This window comes from Raphanus sativus, chromosome 6 (genome assembly GCF_000801105.2).
Source record: "Raphanus sativus cultivar WK10039 chromosome 6, ASM80110v3, whole genome shotgun sequence".
Classification (NCBI taxonomy): domain Eukaryota; kingdom Viridiplantae; phylum Streptophyta; class Magnoliopsida; order Brassicales; family Brassicaceae; genus Raphanus; species Raphanus sativus.
The window spans coordinates 23,615,249-23,636,737 of record NC_079516.1 but is presented as its reverse complement, the minus strand read 5'-3'; the positions used below and the strand labels follow the sequence as shown (position 1 = coordinate 23,636,737).

Here is a 21,489-nt window from a genome sequence, read left to right as displayed (position 1 = left end):
CCTCCGTTATCGTGTCATTTTAGATTTAGACACTTAGATTAATAATTAACTAGATCTTGACCCGTGCGACCGAGTATTAATTTTCTGTTTTAGTTTTTGTTTATTTATACTAAATGATGTATTTATAATATTTGATCGTTTTACATTGACTACATTAGGGATGTATATTTGGATACCCACTGATTCAGTTAAAATCTATTTGGGTTTGAGATTCTCGAGTTTAAAGATTTCAGCAACATTCAAATATTTATAAATTTTGGTTTCGGTTTGATTCGGGTATTTGCGGGTTCGGTTCGGATACGGATAACCCGTTTGAATTATTTTAAAATTTTCAAAATTTATATATACTTTAAATTTCTCAAAACATATAAATTTGAGTAATGTAAACCAAAATACCTAAATTAAAAATTAAAAAACAGGTTGAACTTCAATATTTGGATGGAGAATAAATATATATTTTAAATATTTTTGGTGTTTGATTATTGTTTATCTACTTTATATGTTTACTTTTGACTATTTTTATATTTTCAAATGGTTTATACAACTTTAAGTTGACAAAAAGACAACTTTAAATTATCATTAATTATTGAAGAATAAAAAACAAAATACATTAATCTAACTAAAAAGACAAACATTAAAATAGGGAAAAAAACACACTAATCTAACTGAAAAAGATAAGCATTAAAATAGGAAAGAAAAAGAAACACATTAATATAACTGAAAAAAACAAGCATTAAAATAGGAAATTCAGTTTAATTCTCAGTGGTATGTAATTGTAAATAACACTGAAAACTATGGGGTATTATATATGTGTACTTCTATTTTAAGATAGATAGGAATATATTGTAAAATAACACAAATAACATAATTCAACATTGTATCATATACAACTTATTCAATAATTAATTTTTAATAATGTGCATAAATCATTAAATATCTTTTTTGCCATGTTCAATAACCATATTTTCACTTAAGTATATTAGTTATATATTCAGATATCATCTTCAATTACCATCTTAGATTATTATTATCTATTATCAATTTTATTTGGAAATTGGTTGGACTAATATGCTCGAGGATTAACAATATCTCAATTAAAAGACACGGTTGAGTCTCTCTCTTCTTTGTTTTCTCTAACTTCTCATTAGCGTCCTCAACAAAAGTGATAGTTTCCGGTAGAGTTGCCGTCGGTCACCACCCCTTCTGTTTTTTTTTTGTCTTTTGTTTGTATATGTCTTCACTCGGCGATCTTTTTTCTTCCGCTTGTCAGATTAGTTCTTCGCGTGGCGACTTTTGTTGTGTTTCTATCGATTTAGGACATGATCTTTACTTCATGTTTCTTCCTTATCTCTGTCTTACTGAATTGATTAATAAAATCGAGTCTTTGTTTTGTTTCTCGCTCTGTAATCAATCTATATCCCGTTTTGATACTGAGTCAAATTTTTTCTTTATCGCTCCTTAGATTTCTTACTAGAAGAATCAGTCTTCGTATCTTTATTGTAGCCATCTATGGCAGACTACGGAGCATCTCTGAAGGAAGAATGTTTAGTTTTAAAGGTTCCCTTGAACTGTGTATGAAGAGATTCAGAGTTGCTGGAGTTTCCAACACGGTCCGGCAAAGGGTCTTGTTTCATCGAGATTTACTTCTTCTCCGGTTTAATTACGATAAATCAGGCCTTCTTTGCTCATGTATCAATGGTTAAGGTGGAAGGCGTTTACTTTTGGTATCAGAATTCCCAAATTAGAGTCCCTATAACATCATCAATTAAGAAATGTTTCAATTTTATCTTACAGTCTTGATTATCGCCAAATAATGTTTCAATTTTATTCCAATTTGAAATCTTAAAATTTACAATCACAAGAACAAGACTTTGGATGAGAATAATCAGCAAAATCTGTTTACATATACGGTCTAATTAATAATCCTGGCAAAACTTAATTTGTAAAGTTGTTATGTAACCGCAGCGCCAGAAACACCATGTTGAAGGCAATTCCTTCGAATAGAGCTCTAGGTTCATATTTATTGGCTAGACAGTTCTGGATATACTAAACCATACTTGTTCGAAGATTGGTGTTAAGATGTTGGAAGAGGGATAACTGATGGAATCAAAATTTGATCAAAAAATAAAGAATAATTTCAAAAAAAGGATAAATGATTTAAGAAAAAAATATTTAGATTTGTAATATATTATTGTAGATAATAGGTATATTATATATATTATTCAATAAGGTATATTATATAGGGTTATGTTTCTGTTGTTGAAAAATATGCTGTAGTTTTTCCAATACTTAGGTGATGATGTTTTATTAGTTTTTCGTTTTTAGATTTTGCTTTTTAGATTTTAGTTTTGGTTTTTGATTTTCAGTTTTTTGTTTTTTATTTTCAGCTTTTGGTTTTAGCTTTTGATTTTTAGATTTGGTTTTTGGTTTTTGATTTAGTATATTTTTAGTTTTTTCGAAAATAACTAATATATTACTTTAAAATAATAGAACAAAACAGCAATCAAATATTTAGAAACTACTATTAAAATTGATCAAAATATTGTGATTATTACTTAAACATAAACATACATTAACATGCTCTTAATTACTATATTTTTAAAAACCTTATGTTATACTAAAATAAAAATAATAAAAATATCTTCTTTATTTTAAATTTTAAAACTTGAATGACAACTTTTTATTTTTCTAGATTAAAATATTATATTTTATTAAAAATATTTTATATTTTTCTAGTTTTAGTTATTTTTATTGTGTCTAATAGTTATTAAAATTGTTTGTTATTTCTAATTATATAATCTAATAACTAATTGCTTACAGTTAGTTAAAATTATACATACATATCTAAATTTATTTTACAGATATGAAACAAAAATACCAAAAACCAATCTAGAAACTGAAAACAATCAACCTCATATAATAGTCTTGTGTTTAATATTGATATTTAAAAGAAAATAAGAATAAATAGATATGAAAAGTAATCTTACAGTTTTTACAAAACCACCAAAACATGGTTTTTGGTTTTTTTTGGAAATTTGGTCAAAACATCTAAAACCCAGTTTCCTTATTTTATAGGAAAGCTTTTTTTGTCAAAATCTTAATTGGTTATGAAACAATTTTTTTGCAAAACTAGTTTTCCTAATTTATAGTGAATCAAAACTTGAATGGCTAGAAAATGGTTTTTGAAGAAACAAAAACCAAAAACCAATCTAGAAACTGAAAACAATCAACCTCTTAATAGCTATTTATTCTGTAGCTATATATTTTAATTTTCTGAATTTTTTTTAGTTTTCCTGTAAAATAGATTTATTATTATATTGAGGATACAAATAGTAGGGGTGGGACGGATCGGGTATCCGGGGTATATTAGGATACATCCGCCGGATCCGTGAAATTGCTATCTAAATCCGGATTCGTGTCTTCCGGGTATCCGGGGTTCGGATATCCGGACTAAAATCCGAATATCCGCAGATATCCGGATCTGAACTTTTTAAAAAAAAAAATTAAAAATTAGCTAATTAACCATTTATTTAGTCTATTTAAATTTATTTTTAAAAAATACAATTGAAAAATTATTTAAATTTAATAAAATAATAATTTTAGTTATTTTTTTATGTAAACTATATATGGTATACACATATAAATATAATTATAAATATTTTAAATATATAATAGGTCTGGATTCAGATTCGGATATCCGGACCTAAAATTTCACTACCCGGATCCGTATCCAAATCCGTCGGATACGTAGAAACACTACCGGATCCTTATTCCTCAGATACCCGTCTTTTCGGACAGAATCAGAGCGGATACCGGATCGGATCGCGGAGTCGGATTTTAATTCCCAAACCTAACAAATAGCACAGCCTAATAAATCAGAAATGATTTTTGTCCTGACAAAATTATTATTAAACGATTGAGACCGTTAATATTTACAAAATGGTTTGGTATGGAGTATTATTGAGCTACTCTGGAGTTGTCAATTAATAAGTAAAAACATGCATGTGTTAGAGCATTTCTATATATTTTACAGTCTAAACACCGTGTTAGTGTAAAGAGTAGAGTAATATATATTAAATATGATCTTAGCTGAATTTAAGTTTTAAAGATTGCTTCATATAATTTTTGATATATCTGATTTCAGTTTTATAGATTAAAATTATGTAATTTTGGTTTAATGAATCAAATTTGCATAATATTTGGTTTAATTTCGATCAGATCACTGAGTAACTTGTAAAAGAAAACATTCGAGAATGGTTTTGTTAGGACATTAGTTACAAGTTCATGTGATCATTGTACTGGATTATTTTCATTATAATATAGTATTGAATCGAAGATACAATTTTAAAGAAGTAACTAAGTCAAAATAACTATTTTTAGGTCAAAATTGTTAAAATTTAAATTTTAAAACAAAAGCATGAATTTTATTTAGTTCAAAAATTATTTATTATAATTATATATTCTATTAACTCAATTGTTTTGTTTTTGATACAAAAAAAATTAACAGTTAGATCGAAAATTGTTTTCAAATACTAAAAGTCGCTTAACCAACAAAAATACGAAAATTAAAATGAAATTTGGTTTTAACTAAGTAAAAGCTCATAATTTTTTTGTTGCATTTTGAAACTTAAAGTTTGTTTGGCAGTTTTCATTTTATTATTATGCAAAACATTTTATATGAAACACTTTTCAATATAAAAGAGTTTTGACCAAATGTCTTTTTTCCCTTAAATACACCTAACAAAATTTGAGTAAAAAACCAACGAAAAAGAAAGGGAAAATGAAAAGAGGATAAACGAGAGACAGCGGTGGAATTGCTTCTAGTTTTAGTAAAGAAGCATAAGAGAGTCTCCTTTAATGTCTTTTAACGTTACTATTCCCAATTTGTTCCAACATGTCTTCTTCTTCACAGACACCTACGTTTTATCCTTCTCTTCCGTGTAAAAAATATCTAAATTCTCAAAATCATTAGTATATGTTTTTTTTTTTTTTTTTTTTGCTAAAATTTGGCAATCATTAGTATATGTTTTCTAATGAAAATATTAGTTTCTTGACAATAATCTGTACTCATGTCTTAATTTACTAACCAATTAATTTTACTTTGGACAGGAAATGTTGAGGTGTGGAGATGGTTATGAAATTAATGATATACGTTTTTTTTCTTGGTTTTATGATTTCTGAAATTATATACTCCCTCCGTTTCATAATACTTGATGTTTTAGAAAGATAATTTTGTTTCAAATTAGTTGAAGTTTTGAGATTTTAAGGTTACTTTAACTTTATTGGAAACTGTTCAACCAATTAGATTTCACAATTTTTTTTTATTATTGGTTAATTGATTTTAAAATTATATCTTTAAAATATTTTTTATTAAAAAATACAATTTTCTTAATCTTTGTGCACTATGGTAAAACATCAAGTATTATGAAACGGAGGGAGTATTGTTTTTGATATATCTTGATATTTTAAACTATTTTCATTTTACTAAAATTCTGTATACAGTTATAATTTATATTTTTGAAAGATTAAACTTGTGTAATATATTTTTATGATAATTGCATTATGTATTAATTTTGTGTTTACGACCAAAAATAGAAACACAAAGAAAATTAAAACAATCATTATAATTGGATCATAACAATAATTTTTGTCGTTTTTCAGCGTAACCAAAGGATCCTTCCACCGCCTTCGGAACTCAAAGAGAGAGTTAAAAAGAAATCAATTGTATTATTTCGCAGCCGCTCGCTCACGGAGCTGTCACATAAAGCAACATACAACTCGTCCACGTCTTCAATAAAGCTTCGTGGTAAAGTCTCACACCGCTGTTTTGTCACTCCTATCTCACCGACTCGTCACGCGAGCTACTCACTTTGGATTTAACCGCGGTTGAAAAAAGCAGATAACTTAACTTAACCATGGTTAAGTGTTTAACCTCATCGTGGTTTAAGCATATCCCACTACTCAGCATCAGTTTATATAGAACCAAAGCCTTGCCGGAGATTTAGCTAACACAAAACAAACTCACGAATGTGATTTTATTTCTTCTCAAAACTAAAAAAAAAAATGATGATCGGAGAAACTCATCGTGCTTATCCAACGGTTCAGATTCCTCCATGGCCACTTAACGACGATCTAACGGCGGTTGATATTTACGGAAGTCCTGACGGCGGAAATAGCATGATCGAGGCTTTGGCTGCGTTACAGCGTTATCTTCCGTCGAACGAGCCAGATCCGGATTCTGACCCGGAACTCTCGGGTCCGGATTCAGCAATCGATACTTACTCATGCGATCATTTCCGGATGTACGAGTTTAAGGTCCGGCGATGCACTCGTGGCCGAAGCCACGACTGGACGGAGTGTCCTTACGCTCATCCCGGAGAGAAAGCTCGCCGTCGAGATCCGAGGAAGTACCACTACTCCGGCACGGCTTGTCCTGAGTTTCGCAAAGGCGGTTGCAAGAAAGGGGACGCGTGTGAGTTTTCTCACGGCGTTTTCGAGTGCTGGCTCCATCCGGCGCGTTACCGGACTCAGCCGTGTAAAGACGGTGGTAACTGTCGCCGTCGTGTTTGTTTCTTCGCTCATTCGCCGGATCAGCTTAGGGTTTTGCCGAACCAAAGCCCCGATCGAGTTGATTCGTTCGACGGTGTGTCTCCGATACGTAGGGCGTGTCAGTTTTCGTTTTCTCCGTCGTGTGGTTCGCCGCCGGTGAGTCCACGAGACGACTCGGAGTTTTCTTCTTTGTTCAGTCGTTCACTCGGGTCTGGTGGTTCTGTAAACGACGTCGTTGCTTGTATGAGGAATTTGCAGCTTAATAAAGTGAAATCACTTCCTTCCTCCTCCGGCAATCAGTTCAGATGCTTTGGTTTCGGATCGCCACGTGGATCAGTCTTGGGTCCCGGGTTTCGGAGCCTACCTAATACCCCGACCCGACCGGAGATCGGTTATGTGGACATTTGGGATAATGGTTTGGAGGAAGAACCGGCGATGGAGCGGGTCGAGTCGGGTCGTGAACTGCGAGCGAAGATGTTCGAGAAGCTCAGCAAGGAAAACTGCATGGATCGGGTTGACCCGGATCTGTCTCAGGGTTCAGGTGAAGCTCCTGATGTCGGGTGGGTCTCTGAGCTGGTGATGTGATTTGACCCGACCCGGATGCCCTCGGATATCTGAATGTCGTGGATAAGGATTAACTAAAAGAATTATTAATCATCATCGTGGATTTTCTCTGAAAATGTGTAAATATTATTCACGGATTTCATATTTCTAATATATAATATTGTATCATCAGGGGAGATTTTCTCAGTGTATAGGAGATGCTTAGGATTTTTATATGATTAAACTCTAGTATAAAATATTGAGTATTTTTGTAATTTTATTTTATTATGCTGGATGCAACTCTTGTAATTTATCATTAATGAACGTAATGAGTATGTAAATTATTATTTTTGCTATGATCACTTAAGTGTGCATTTATTTAATGTTTCTTTTCAACTAGTGATTTGTTTGGTTCTATTTATTTAGAGGCATGCGTGAAGTGATTTTTGCGATGTGATTAAAGTCCGGAAACATTATTATCGGAGGGTGTGATTATGTTTTAAACAAGTCGGTGATCAATTTATGTCTTGTCGAGTTTGGGATGGGTCGTTGTACTCGTGTGTCCTTTGGGGAGAAAAATAGTAATCAACTTTTAGTAAACAAGAAGTTAAAAGAGAAATTATAATAAGTTAACTGATGGATCTCAATAAGTCTCGACCACGTTGCACGGTTTTGAACCCATCCTGTATGAAATATGATAACTGACATGATATTTAGTTGTTGATCAAAAAAATAGACATGATATTTAGTCTTCTTAAGTAGGAGTTAATTGGAATTTTGTATGGATCTTCGTCAAGTTATTATTATTTCTTTTTGCGAAAATAAATCTAATTTGGTGCGACTTGTAGTTGGATGTTGGATTTATTTCGAAATACATATTCTTCAACTCTTTTTTTTTGTGCAACTACGTTTTCTTCAACTCTTTTTGTGCAGCTACATTTTCTTCAGCTTATTCTTATTCTACTGTTTCCTGTTTGTTAATTTCGTGTTAACTTGTTGAAGACTTTTTTCTTTTGACAAAGACCTGTTGAAGTTGGTCGATCGAGTTACGTTCTTGTTTGATGGTATTAAAGATACACACCTGGTTTAGAAAAACAACTCCTAAAACAATTATATACAGAGGATGCTATTAATAACCTTTTTGTGGAATACGAAAAACAAGTGTCGTATTTCTTGGTTAAAGAATGGGATACTTCCTCTTTATGTTCTTATGCTGTGTTTGTCAATTGCTTCAACATGAATTTAATGATAACGACGTACTCTTAACGATGTCTTTCCCTTTTATATTTCGCTTCAAAGTTTAAACTCAAATATTTATATGCTTTTGCGTATTGACTTCTCAAAATAGTCATAGATCTTATCCGAATGGGATTAGGCAACGCACATTAGATAAAAATAGAGTTTTATAATGTTTATTATATCGTTTAAGGGGACATGTAGGTCCATTGTTAGATACGGAATCCGTATTTATTTATTTTCATGAAACACACCTAACTATATTGGGTGATTGACTCAGCTATAACTGTAAAAAAATTACTTTAGATTTTAGTAGAATATTTTGATTTAATTTTAAGGGATGTAGCTTTAAAATTTACTACAGCTAAAAAAATGAAGTTTTAGAAAACAAGACTTTTAAAGCCTTTTTTTTTGTAACTTTATTTATTTGGTTGTAGCTTTAAAAATTAATATAAAATATAATTGGTGATATTTAGAGTTGTAGACAAAAATTAAAGCTAAATTAACTTCCTACAACCCAACTAATTCCGAATGGTGACTGCGGATTAAACGGTGCGAAACAATCGGTTTAACTGCGGTGCAATTCTAATAATTATAAAAATATATAGATATATGATATATGTAAAAAATTTTGTTACTGTTAATTGCGGTGCGGGATGCCGTTTAACATTCAAAGGCTATGGTAATTATGAATGGCGAAAATGAATCTATGTGGTTAAGTCAATAGAGGAAAAGTCTAACCAGGTAGAGTTGCATAGTCATTATTAGTCTAGACAACTATAATAAGTGACTCAGAAAAGAAGAAACCTATCAATTGTACGAACACGTTAGAGGACTCATTAGTCATCGTTATTATTGGTAATAACTAATAATATTATAAGTGGAAGCAAATTGTTATGTTTTTATCCTCTCCGGTATATATCTTATCAGCAAAATGGAAACTATGATCTGGTTAAATATTAACTAAAATTATAGCGAAATTGTGTGATGCAAATTCGATATAGGATCTGAATTGTAATCATCATCATACACTATTTCTTTTTCTCTGGGTCGGCATCAATACCATAATCCATGACAAAATGATTAGAGAAAAGATTGATAGCTCTACTGTAAGAGACTTCAGCAAAAATAATATATACTAGGGCGTGTTCCGCGCTTATTGTTTTATCGTTGTTAAATATGATTTTTAGATGATGTAATTATGTTTTTATTTGTTAAGAGTAATATTTGGTGTTTTTATTGTGTTATGTAGTAATAGGTAATATATTAATATAATATATGTTTGTTTGTTTAATAATGTGTTTGTTAATATAATATGTGTTTGGTTGTTCAATACTGTGTTTTTGGTTGTATAATAGTAAACTTATTAGTGGTGAAGTGAATATCTGATGTAAAGTATATTGGATTTCAATAAATTTACATTTAGACATTTGCTGATTCTAAAATTAAGAGTTTTAATATTTAAAAATTGTATTTTATTTTGTTCAATTATTTGAATTTTTTTTCTTTTAAGATGTTTTCGTCCTCTCTCCATTTTGTGACTTATGGTTGTTCTAACCAAGATACTCTATGTTAAGTGAGGTAAATTAGTCTTCGTTCTTGACCTTTTTTTAATTTTAAACCTTTATTGAATTAGTGTTTTTGGCATTTTCCTTTTTCTTTAATGTGATTATGGAGATTTTATGCTTAGATTATGCAATTTTTATCTAGTTTGTTCTTCTTAGTTTATTTAATACTATAATAAATATATAATCTGTTTATAAAATAAAAATAATAAAATATTGAAAGTTTATGTTAACTTTAGTTGGGAATAAATTAAATATTTAAAATATATTTATATTATTTTACTTATTTCTGTATTCATCTTGCATTTTGTGACCAATAAAATAGATTATCAAATTTTAAACGATAAAGATTAGTATGAAAAGGATTAGATAATGTATAATTAGAAAGTGATAAGTCAAATTGCAATAATCTTAAAAAGAAAGACCTAAAATGTAAAAAAAAAAATGGGACACATGTCAACAAACCTTCCTTCCACATGTCACAAGAAGAGAAAAAAGTATACTTTATATATATAGAAGATAGATATATATGGTATTAAGTAATATTTATTCTTATGATATGAGTTATTTTAAAACATATATTTAAAATTATGTTTTTTAAACTACTAATCTCTATTCAAAAGTCGGTTTCCACAGCCGAATAGTTGCGAGGCATTTTGATGATATTCTGGTAATAAATAGAAAGATTGAATTATATCACCGTTTTATAGATTTAAGTTCATAATTATATTTATGCTTTAAATTTGGTATATTTGGATGAAAACATACAAAATTATAATAAAAACTACCAAAATCGCAAAAAAAAAAGTAACTGTAAAATTGAAGCCAAGAGATTGAAAACAAGGTTAGTTTGATTATTTTCGCGCCATTAAACCTAAAAATGAAAAAAATGACAAAATAGATTTTTAATGGTCAAATATGGATGTAAATAGATTAAACATAAGACTGTAAGTGGATGTAAATACATTAAACTAGTCCTGGGCTTTCGGATGAAACCGAATGTTACCGAACCGACTGAACCGAGTTTCTTGGTTTTCGGTTTCACCATGAAGATAAGCCAGGAACCGATCAGACATCTTTTTAAAATACAACGGTTTACTGTTCGGTTCGGTTCGGCAAACACCAACCGATCGGTTAACCTAAACCGAAAATCAATTTTGGTTTCATATATAAATGTGTGCAAGTGTTAACCTTCTGTTTCTTTTCAGCCGACAAACATCCTTCTAACGTTTTATAATACTTTTCTAAAGATCAGAAAACGTAAAGCAAGTTTCCACTTTGATTTCATCATCTCATTCGATCTTGTCTGAGGTAATCTTCTTCTCTTATCAAGTTTGTACTTTATGATTTTATCTATAGATCTTACTTTGTTCTTATCTTACTCTGTTCAACTTATCTTCTTCTCTTATAAAGTTCTGTAATTTTTTTCAGTTCTTATCTTGCTTTGTTCTGTAATCTACTTCTCTAATCTTTTTTTGTACACTTTTAGATGTCTGCTGGAGAGAACATCGATATGGAAGCTGAAGGACCACCTGCCACAAGAAACAAAAGAACAAAGACACAGGGGCCAAGCGCTTCTGGTTTACCACCAAAGCCAAAGAAGAAGTTTCCCAAAAGAGCTGATGTATGGGAACATTTCATTGAACTGGAAGACCCTGCAGGAAAGAGTAGTTGTCGCTATTGTGGCTTAGAAATAAGCAGTGTTCAAAATCGGCGGGAACTAGTGGAATGAGAGGTCACATTGGTCGCTGCAAGCAGTTTAAGGCTTTTACAGAAAGTGATAAGCAGAAGGGGTTGGGTATGGACAATAACGGTGATATGCAGGCTATCAGGTACGATCCGCTGGGATTTAGGAGAGCAGTGAATGAGATGGTTGTTATCAATGAGTTGCCATTTTCGTTTGTTGAATCTGAAGGGTGGAAGCGTTTCTGCTTCAATGTGTTACCAATGTACAAGACATTCTCAAGAAGGACATGTACTAGAGAAATTGCTGCTATGTTTGTGAAAGAGAAGGCTTCTTTGAAGAATTTGCTTGGTGTTGGTAAGAAGAGAGTTTCACTTACTACAGACATATGGGTATCACCTAAAACTTCTTACAACTACATGGTGATAACATGTCACTGGATTGATGAAAATTGGAAACTTCAAAAGAGGATTCTCAGTTTCAAGCCAATCACTGATCACAAAGGAGAGACAATAGCAGGACAGCTAATTGATTGCATTGAAGAATGGGGAATTGAGAAGGTGTTTACAGTTACAGTTGATAATGCAAAGGCCAATGATGTTGCTGTCAGGTTATTTGCAGAAGCTATGAGGTGGAAAGGAGTTGCTGCATTAGTTCAAGATGGTGATTTCCTACATATGCGTTGTAGTGCTCATGTGTTAAATCTGGTTGTGAAGGATGGTTTAGCAAGGGTTAAACCAAGTATTGTGGCTATCCGAAATGCTGTTAAGTATGTGAGATCATCTTTCCAAAGGTTGAAGTCATTTGAGCTGAGGTGTGAGACAGGAAAAGTCTCAAGAGGCAGTCTGCCTTTAGATTGCTTGACTCGCTGGAATTCAACATATCTTATGTTGAAATCTGCTCTGAAGTTGCGGGTGGCTTTTGAGAAGATGTTGGGTGAGGACAAATTGTACTGTGACTACTTCCTTGAAGATGATGAGAAGGAAAAGAAAAAACGAGTTGGTCCACCAACTTCTTCAGATTGGGATGAAGTGCAAAGGCTGAAAAAGTTTCTAAAGATCTTCTTCAACTGCACTCTAGCATTTTCAGCTTCCAAATCGGTAACTTCTACCATCTGTTACCATGAAATTGTTACCATAGAGAGGAATCTGATATCCAAGTGCGGCAGTGGTGATATGGAAATCAGAAAGCAAGCACACATCATGAGGGACAAGTTTGAGAAATATTGGGATGGTTTGATGAATATGAATCCGCTTGTGATTATTGGTAGTGTCTTTGATCCAAGAAACAAGATGGAGTTTGCTTTTTTGTGCTTCGAGAAGCTCTATGGTAAGGGCACTATAGAATGTAAAAAGCTTCACACTTCAGTGACACAGGTGTTGAAGAACTTGTATAATGAATACTATATCATGTTTGGACAACCAGACCAGACTGATGCAGTGGAAGACACAAGCGACCATGGAGACCTTGAGCTGTCTAGTGCTATGTTTGATTTATCAGATGATGATGATGGGTATGAGACGATGGATTCTCTTTACAGCCAGATGGCTAGCGAGAGGAGAAGTGACAATGGCAGTGAGTTGGAAATTTATTTGACAGAGAAAACTGAGCCAAAAGGGGACAACGGTTTAGGCTTAAGTTATGATGTTTTGTCCGGGTGGAAGCGCAATAGTGTAAAGTTCCATGTCTTGTCTGAACTTGCCAAAGATGTTCTCGCTGTTCAAGTTTCTTCTGTGGCTTCTGAATCGGCGTTTAGCACCAGTGGGAGAATTTTGGATCCTTATAGGAGTTCTTTGACTCCTTACATGATCGAAGCTTTGATTTGCACACAACAATGGATGCGGTCTTCAAATCAGTCTCAACCACCGGTTGCATCCTTGGCTCAAATGTTGGAAGAAGTTGACTTCTTTGAGTCATTGGGGAAGTTTTAAAACAAATGGAGTTTGCTTACTTATGAGTTATTAATGGTATCGAAAATTTAATTTTCTTAACTAATGGACTTTTTTTTCCTTTATAGACTCTCGGAACTCACAGACAGGACCAAGTTAGGCTAAGGTATGTGAAAGGTACTCAGTTTGTCTGTTTTGGGTTCATGTTCATGCTCTGTTTTGGGTTCATGTTCATGCTCTGTTTTTATTAAAAAAAAATATGTTTTTACTGCTGCTGATTCTTATTGGTTTTAATGTTGTTGTGATTGGTGAAGGTGAAGCTAGGGAAGTTATGAAGAAAAGGAGATGATGTTAGTTTTTGGTGTTAAAAGAAACGACAGGTATGAAGAGAAGGAGATGGTGTTTGTTTTTGGTCTACCTCTTCAATCTCGGTTTAAAATATGAAGTTGTATGAACGATGTGTTTTGTTTTTGGTGGTTTCTGTCAAAAAACTCTAATGTATTGACATCACATTATGAAACCAAAAAAAATATGGATCGTTCAAATCTGAAATTTTCATTTATTATTATCAAACCATAAAAACCGAACAAACTGAAACATAACCGAAAGAACCAAGAAAACTGTGAAAACCGAAAAAAATATTTAAAAAATAACCGAATGTACCGAGAAAGTATCACTTCGGTTTAATTCGGGCTACATAATAATATTTAAAACCGAACCGAAAAACCCGATTTTCGAACCGAACCAAACCGAAATTTAGTTCGGTTTATTTCGGGTGTGATAATTCCAATACCAAATGAACCGTAAACCGAATAACCCGACCCGTTTAACCCGTAAAAACCGAAGATGAACAAGTAGTGTTGATTTGTGATTTCCGATAGGTGAATAAGGAGGTGAAGTAAAACGTTTTTACAGGTTGACAATGGGGTGGGCAAAATCACTTCTTACTGCCCCATTACTCGGTACTTAACCCGTAAAATTGAATATTTGGTTTAATCAAATTACGTATTAAGTAATTTATTTAAATTATTTGAAATTACAAGACAAATGCCAAGTATTAAAATAAAAGTTATTTAGACAAAAAACTTTCAAAAAGAATTTGACTCGGATCCTTATACACATAATGTTTAATGATCAAGAATGTGACAAAAAACTTTCAAAAAGAATAATAATAATGATCAAGAGTTCAAGACTATCAACTAGTTGAAAGAAACTCACTAGGAAGTACAGCCGTTTATAGTGTTTGATTAATTGAATTTGAAGGCATGTAGTTTTTTTTTTTTTGAAACCTTTGAAGGCATGTAGATAAATAAAAGAATTTAGACAAAAAACTTTCAAAAGAATTTGACTCGGATCCTTATACACATTCAAACTTTCTTCCTTCTGTGTTTAAATAATGCACACACAAACCTCATATTCTAAGACGACCAGCTTCCGCTGCAGTAAACAAAACCCTAGTTTCTCTTTAACTTTTGCAGTTGAAGACCTTTTAGAGAGCCATATCAGCTTGTAATGCAACCAGCTCATCTTCATAAGCAGTCTGTTTCTTCTGAGTTGCAGGACGAGCCGGTTGCTTTCCTTTAGGAAGGTTTTGAACAGGTCTTACTGGCTCAGGAAGTTCCTCTTCTAGCTCTGCGCTTTCAAGTTCTTCAAGTTCTGCTTCCAATTCATCCTGTAGTTTTCCCAATAAAGACATGTTGAGAAAAGGTGATAAGAGATTGTGTGTGTGTTTTCTAAATGAAGGGAAAGTCTACCTCATCGAAATCAGATCCAAATGGAGCAGACAATGCGTCCTGGATCTGTCGCATGTTATCTGCCTGCTCATTGATCTCATCCATTGTCTTGTTTACATCGCCAATGTTTCTGCAAAACGCACATGTGTGTTAAAAAACATGTACACACTGAGTCGCTGCTTCAATCATAAAGCTAGATTAAATAAACACGTACGTTGCTTTCTGCATAGCTTTCATCGCAGAAGCACCACTCCTCAAAGCATCTACAGTCTCTGTTGTTACTTTAAAACCTTCTAACATAATCATCTATTTACCACAAAAGAAAAACACCTTCAAAATATACCTTGTAGTAGTAACAAATTTCATAAGTTAAAAAAGAAGAAGGGTTACTTGATCATGAATACGGAGCTGGTAAGTTCCAATCTGTTCAACTTGTTGCTCATAGACCCTCTTCCTTTTCAAACATAGCATAGCCGCTGCAAGATTACAAACACATTCTTGAATCTTTCTACACAGAGAATATTCTCATAATAATAATCACAAGGAGATTTTAGGGTCTTTACCTCGTTTGTTCTTGGCACGGGTGAACTGCTTTGCTCTCTCAACCTCTTGAGCAGCTCTCTTGAGAAGCAAACTTTCCTTCTTCTCCAGCATGCCAAGAGTCTGAGGAAGAACAATTATTATAAAAATAAGCATTGAAAGAACAAATATACAAACCACTATTGAAACTTTTTCCTCACGCAAGAGAATCGAAAACAGAGAACCAACATACCTCATTAAGCTTCTCTAATATTTGGAGAATTTTTGTCTCCTTCTGCTTAGGTTTACGGAATAGCCGAGTAAACATTGCTCAATTGTTTTGATTAGTAATAACTCGAAAATCACACTCGAGAACTCTACAGAAAACCTTTTAAATTAGATCACATGCCAACCTGTCTAGCCGAAGATTATACTACAGAAAAAGCAAGGTTTTGAGGTGTTTTAATCGATTCTTAAACACAAACCTGAGAGATTTCGATGCTAAGGTTGCCTGATTGAGAGAGATTAAATCGAGTGAAGAAGAAACGGTGTTTGAAGTTTTTTTTTGTTGCAAATTTATATAAATTCCAGTGATTTGGTTTTCCTAATCCTTTATTACTTTGTAATACTACTAATGATTTTTTAAAAAAACATATATATATTTCTTTTTTTTCTTTATAGACTTGATAAGTAGAACTCCTGATAGTGATAAGTAGAACTCTTGTAAGAAAAATCTTTTGCTTTTAGTTAATAATTAAAGAGGTATTTGGCTAGAAAACCATAAAACATAAGATATTTGCACATCAATGCAACAAAAATTTTAATTTGGTGTTCGGATGGTGCAGCGATGGCTAAATTACACAAGTGTCCCGAGGCTATAGCCATTTTCCAACTCTGTCTTCTATCTCTTTCTCTAACTCGATTTCACAAACCCAAACCCTAATTTCTCTTTTTCACCAGAGAGATTCACACGGTGTCGAATCTATAGGTTCTCTAGTAACAACGAAACAGACTAAAAATCAATAGAATCGGATCAGGGAAAGCTCTTCATCGGCGGGATTTCATGGGACACCGACGAGAATCTCTTGAGAGACTACTTCAGCAATTACGGCGAGGTTTCGCAGGTCACAGTCATGCGAGAGAAAGCCACAAGTCGTCCTAGGGGATTCGGATTCGTCTCCTTCTCAGATTCCGCCGTCATCGATAGGGTTCTTCAGAGCAAACACCACATCGACAATAGAGATGTAAGAAAAAGTTCAAAACTTTTTCGTTAATTAAACTCGAATTCGAGCTTGTTTCCAAATTGGGTTACACCATGATAAAAATCTAACCTTTTAATTCTTATTAGGTTGATGTGAAGAGAGCAATGTCTAGAGAAGAACAGAGTCCTCGTGGTGGTGGTGGTGGTGGTAGTAGAGGAGGGACTTTTAATGGTATACACACCTGTCAAACACTCAATGAGTCAAAACCCTATACGTACGTATTCTTCTCAATCACTCACTGAGTCAAAACCCATGTATCAATGACCGAGTCATACATCTTCTCCGTCAATCAGTTTGCATTATAAAGATGAGAAAACTCTGAGTTCTTAACTTCTTGATCGCTCGAACAACCATAATCATCATCATCATCATCATCATCATCATCATCTATAGCCCCTGAACCGCTGCATCTTTTTTGGTTTAATCGTCTACGTCCATGGGAGGAGGATTTTTTGTAGCCGATAGTTGCCATGGAGAACACAAAGAAGGCCATGTAACAACTTTTGTCGTTGTTGCCTGCATTGTGGCTGCAATGGGCAGTCTCCTCTTCGGTTACGATCTCAGGTTTGTTTTCTTGCCAACCAAGAAACCATATTTGTCATGTTCTCTGCTTTATTATGTTCTCATATTTGTTTGTAGGAGGAGTACTGCAAATACTAAACGAGCTTCTCATTCTCTTCACCTCCTCCCTCTACCTCGCTGCTATATTCGCTTCTTTCCTCGGTTCAACCGTAACAAGGCTCTTTGGTCGGAAAGTCTTGATGACCTTCGGAGGTCTCACTTTTCTCTCCGGAGCTTTTCCGTCGTGACCTCCGATCCCACCACCGTAGTCCCGGAGACGCAGTTATCTTCCTCGAGTAGCTACTTGACGTATACGTCGTCTTCATCACTGTTGTGCGAAGAAACAGCTTCGTCGACGGCAGAAGAAATGGCGATGGAGTTTCAGCAAGCTGGGATAGAGACCAAACTAGGGGAGTATCAACAGTTTCTCGAGATGTAGGGTCTTTTTAGGGATATTTAAAAAGAGAACAGTATTTTACCAAAAAGCTAAATTATCTTTTTTTCTTGTATATTAGATGCAATTGCTCATAATTAAAACTGTATTTCCATCATACAACTATATAATTAAAATTAGATTTCTACATTATTCAGAAAAATTAAGTTCGAGGATTTGGACTCAAAAACAAGATAGTTTTTTTATACCAATTATAGTTATTTATCCTAATAAATTCTGGCAATCAAGAAAACTTTCACTTCTACCAGTTATCTTATGATCTAGATTCATGCTGTCAATCTAAATCTAGTACTGAAAACAATTAAGATGAATAATTTATAGATAACCCTAGCAATTCCATCAATTATCAATTCATCATTAACCTTAGAAAACTTTAAATCAAACATGTGGTTTACTAACCCTAAATCAAACATATGGTTTACTCAGCCATAATCAAAGACCACATAATCAAAGTCTGAATAAATTGCATAGATAAATCAAAGTGGCAAAAACAAGAGTCCGAAATCAATCTCTGAAAAAAGTTCATACTTGTTTCTCCAAAATTCTCTAAAAGTAAATAAATTATAACCTAACAATAAGTCAAGATAATTATATATAGGTATGAATCAAGTATAGGATTCCTTTGTAAATACGTTGAATATTTTTTGGACAAAACTTGTAATTCTTATAAGTTGCTTTAAATTCGTCGGGTTTGCTTTTGTCTACATAGTTGTTGACGGACACCATGGTGGATAGAGATTGACACCGGTCTTAATGTTTGACTTTTACTTCAGCTTATTAGAGCATGCCCATTAGTGAACCCCAAGGAGGGATTCATAGGGATTTTTTTATTGTTTTTAAGTGGGTCCGTGAATAGTGACGAACCCGTATTAATTTTGTTCTTCCATTAGTGAACCCGAAAATAGGATTCATAAGAATAAAATAATATTAATTTTTTTTTTAAATTTGTAATTTTTTTTATTTAATACAATGGAAATTCAAAAACATACAAAGATTATTCATCTAGATCACCATATTTTTGCCATATATTTTCAACTAAATCGGCTTTCAAACGATCATGTTTCTGTTGATCCCGAATTTGAGCTTGAATGCCATGCCTACTAACAAAGTTGGAAGGGGAGTCCGTAGATTGCGAGATTTCCACCTGTGAACTCCTGCTTGACTCTCCCGACTCGAACTCAGATGTATCAGACATAATATATGTGTTTCGTTCGTTCTCTACTATCATATTGTGTAGTATGACACAAGTTCTCATAATCTTTCCAATCTTTTCCTTGTTCCATAGTAGAACCGGATTTTTAACTATTGCAAACCTCGATTGCAAAACTCCGAAAACACGTTCGACATCTTTTCTGGCGGATTCTTGTTTTTCAGCAAAAAGCTCAGCTTTAAGACCTTGAGGTAGTGGGATGGATTGGATAAATGTTGACCATTTCGGATAGATTCCGTCTGTAAGGTAGTACGCCATACGATAATTGTGGCCGTTGACCGTGAAATTAACTTTAGGAGCTCGACCTTGTATAATGTCAGAAAAAACTTGTGACCGATCGAGAACATTAATATCGTTGAGGGTACCTGGTAAACCGAAAAATGCGTGTCATATCCAAAGATCCTGTGATACCACAGCCTCTAAGACAATGGTCGGCTTTCCGTGACCTCGTGTGTACTGCCCTCTCCAAGACCTTGGGCAGTTTTTCCACTCCCAATGCATACAGTCGATGCTGCCTATCATTCCCGGAAATCCGCGTACCTCTCCGATATCGAGTAATCGTTGAAGATCAGCTGGTGTAGGTTTTCGTAGATACTCATCTCCATACAATTGTATTATCGCTTCGTTGAACTTCTCCAAACATAGAAGTGCGGTACTCTCACCAAGTCGGAGATATTCGTCATACGTATCTCCCGATTGACCATATGCTAGCATACGTATAGCCGCAGTACACTTTTGAAGTGCAGATAGACCGTACCTTCCGTGAGCATTTCGTCTTTGACGAAAGTATGGAACTTCATTACTCAGGCGATCGACAATGGAAAGGAACAATGGCTTCGTCATTCGAAAACGCCGCCTAAACATTTCTGGTGGGTATGTAGGATTTTCACTGAAATAGTCGTTCCAAAGGTCTTCGTGGCCTTGCTCCCTATGTCTTTCGATATAAGCTCGTCTCTTCGGCTTGTTAATTTGTTGGTCGATAAAATTATCAACATGTTGGTCGATAAAATTATCAACATGTTGGTCAACCGTATCTTCAATTAGTTTATCTGCTGCATCATCTGATGAGAAAGACATCACTTGAACACTTCTTCCTTCATACAAAACCAAAATGGAAAAATAAAAATCTTCAATAGTTTAATAAGAAACATAAATTTTATTGGAAAAAAAAATTAAATTATTCACAAGTTTAATAAGAAACAATTCTTTTTTGGGAAAAAATTAAATTCTTCAATAGTTTAATAAGAAACATAAATTTTATTGGAAAAACAAAATAAATTATTCACAAGTTTAATAAGAAACAATTCTTTTTTGGAAAAAAAATTAAATTCTTCAATAGTTTAATAAGAAACATAAATTTTATTGGAAAAAAAATAAATTATTCACAAGTTTAATAAGAAACAATTCTTTTTTGGAAAAAAAATTAAATTCTTCAATAGTTTAATAAGAAACATAAATTTTATTGGAAAAAAAAATAAATTATTCACAAGTTTAATAAGAAACAATACTTTTTTGGAAAAAAAATAAATTATTCACAAGTTTAATAAGAGTATACTTGTTGTTGATTGTGTTGTTGGAGAGAAGAGTGTTGTTGATAGGGTTGTTGGAGAGAGGAGTGGTAAAGCCGATACAAGTTGAAATAGAGAGGAGAGAAGAGTGATAGAGAGCAGAGTGGTATTAATTTTGCAAGTTCAAATAGAGAGGAGAGAAGAGTGATAGAGAGCAGAGTGGTATAGCCGATACAAGTTCAAATTTATGAAGACACTACATTGCCGATATATATAGAGTTGGCAGAGTCAAGACACTACATTGCCGATACAGGTTCAAATCATGTGGTTGCTACCCGTGAGCAACCAAACAAGTACAAAGTACAAAGAAACAAGACAAGTTAATTGAAATGAAGTGTAGAAAGAAACAAAATTCTACACTTTCCCGTGAAACACAACAACCATAAAGCTAATAAACATGTGCATTCCCTTCCTGCCATACAACTTCAACTCCAGCCCGTGACCTGCAAGACAAAAGAAAAAAAAATATATACTGATGAGCACAACAGCAAACAGCAAGCAACCAACATGAACCACAAGATCACCACGAGATCAACCAACCAAATGAACCACAAGATCAAGCAAATGAATGAACCACGAGATCAAGTAACCAAATGAACCACAAGAAACAGCAATCAAACGAACAACTTAAGCTATCATATTATCCAAATGAACCACAACTTAAGCTATCATATTATCCAACTTAAGCTATCATATTATCCAAGTTAAGCTATCAT

At 33.3% G+C, this 21,489-nt stretch overlaps 4 protein-coding genes across 4 annotated transcripts; 2 read left to right on the top strand and 2 right to left on the bottom strand.

The window, feature by feature from the left end:
* Positions 1-5,984: 5,984 nt before the first annotated feature.
* On the top strand, positions 5,985-7,454 carry LOC108805610 (zinc finger CCCH domain-containing protein 20). The gene has a single exon (XM_018577534.2). It carries the CDS (start codon positions 6,064-6,066, stop codon positions 7,132-7,134), a length of 1,071 nt encoding a protein of 356 aa, XP_018433036.1. The 5' UTR covers positions 5,985-6,063; the 3' UTR covers positions 7,135-7,454.
* Positions 7,455-14,784: 7,330 nt separating this feature from the next.
* LOC108810860 (vacuolar protein sorting-associated protein 32 homolog 1) lies at positions 14,785-16,350 on the bottom strand. Its single transcript, XM_018582936.2, has 7 exons — positions 16,204-16,350; positions 15,972-16,095; positions 15,763-15,862; positions 15,590-15,675; positions 15,414-15,505; positions 15,221-15,329; positions 14,785-15,138 (listed from the first exon to the last, which is right to left on the bottom strand). Exons 2-7 carry the CDS (start codon positions 16,044-16,046, stop codon positions 14,956-14,958), a joined length of 645 nt encoding a protein of 214 aa, XP_018438438.1. The 5' UTR covers positions 16,047-16,095; positions 16,204-16,350; the 3' UTR covers positions 14,785-14,955.
* Positions 16,351-16,491: 141 nt separating this feature from the next.
* Positions 16,492-18,069, top strand: LOC108810107 (uncharacterized). Its single transcript, XM_056986817.1, has 3 exons — positions 16,492-16,962; positions 17,067-17,544; positions 17,620-18,069. Exons 2-3 carry the CDS (start codon positions 17,417-17,419, stop codon positions 17,978-17,980), a joined length of 489 nt encoding a protein of 162 aa, XP_056842797.1. The 5' UTR covers positions 16,492-16,962; positions 17,067-17,416; the 3' UTR covers positions 17,981-18,069.
* A 1,523-nt stretch (positions 18,070-19,592) lies between these two features.
* Positions 19,593-20,282, bottom strand: LOC130495663 (uncharacterized). The gene has a single exon (XM_056987094.1). The coding sequence runs from the start codon at positions 20,280-20,282 to the stop codon at positions 19,593-19,595; it is 690 nt and encodes a 229-aa protein (XP_056843074.1).
* Between the last annotated feature and the right edge of the window lie 1,207 nt (positions 20,283-21,489).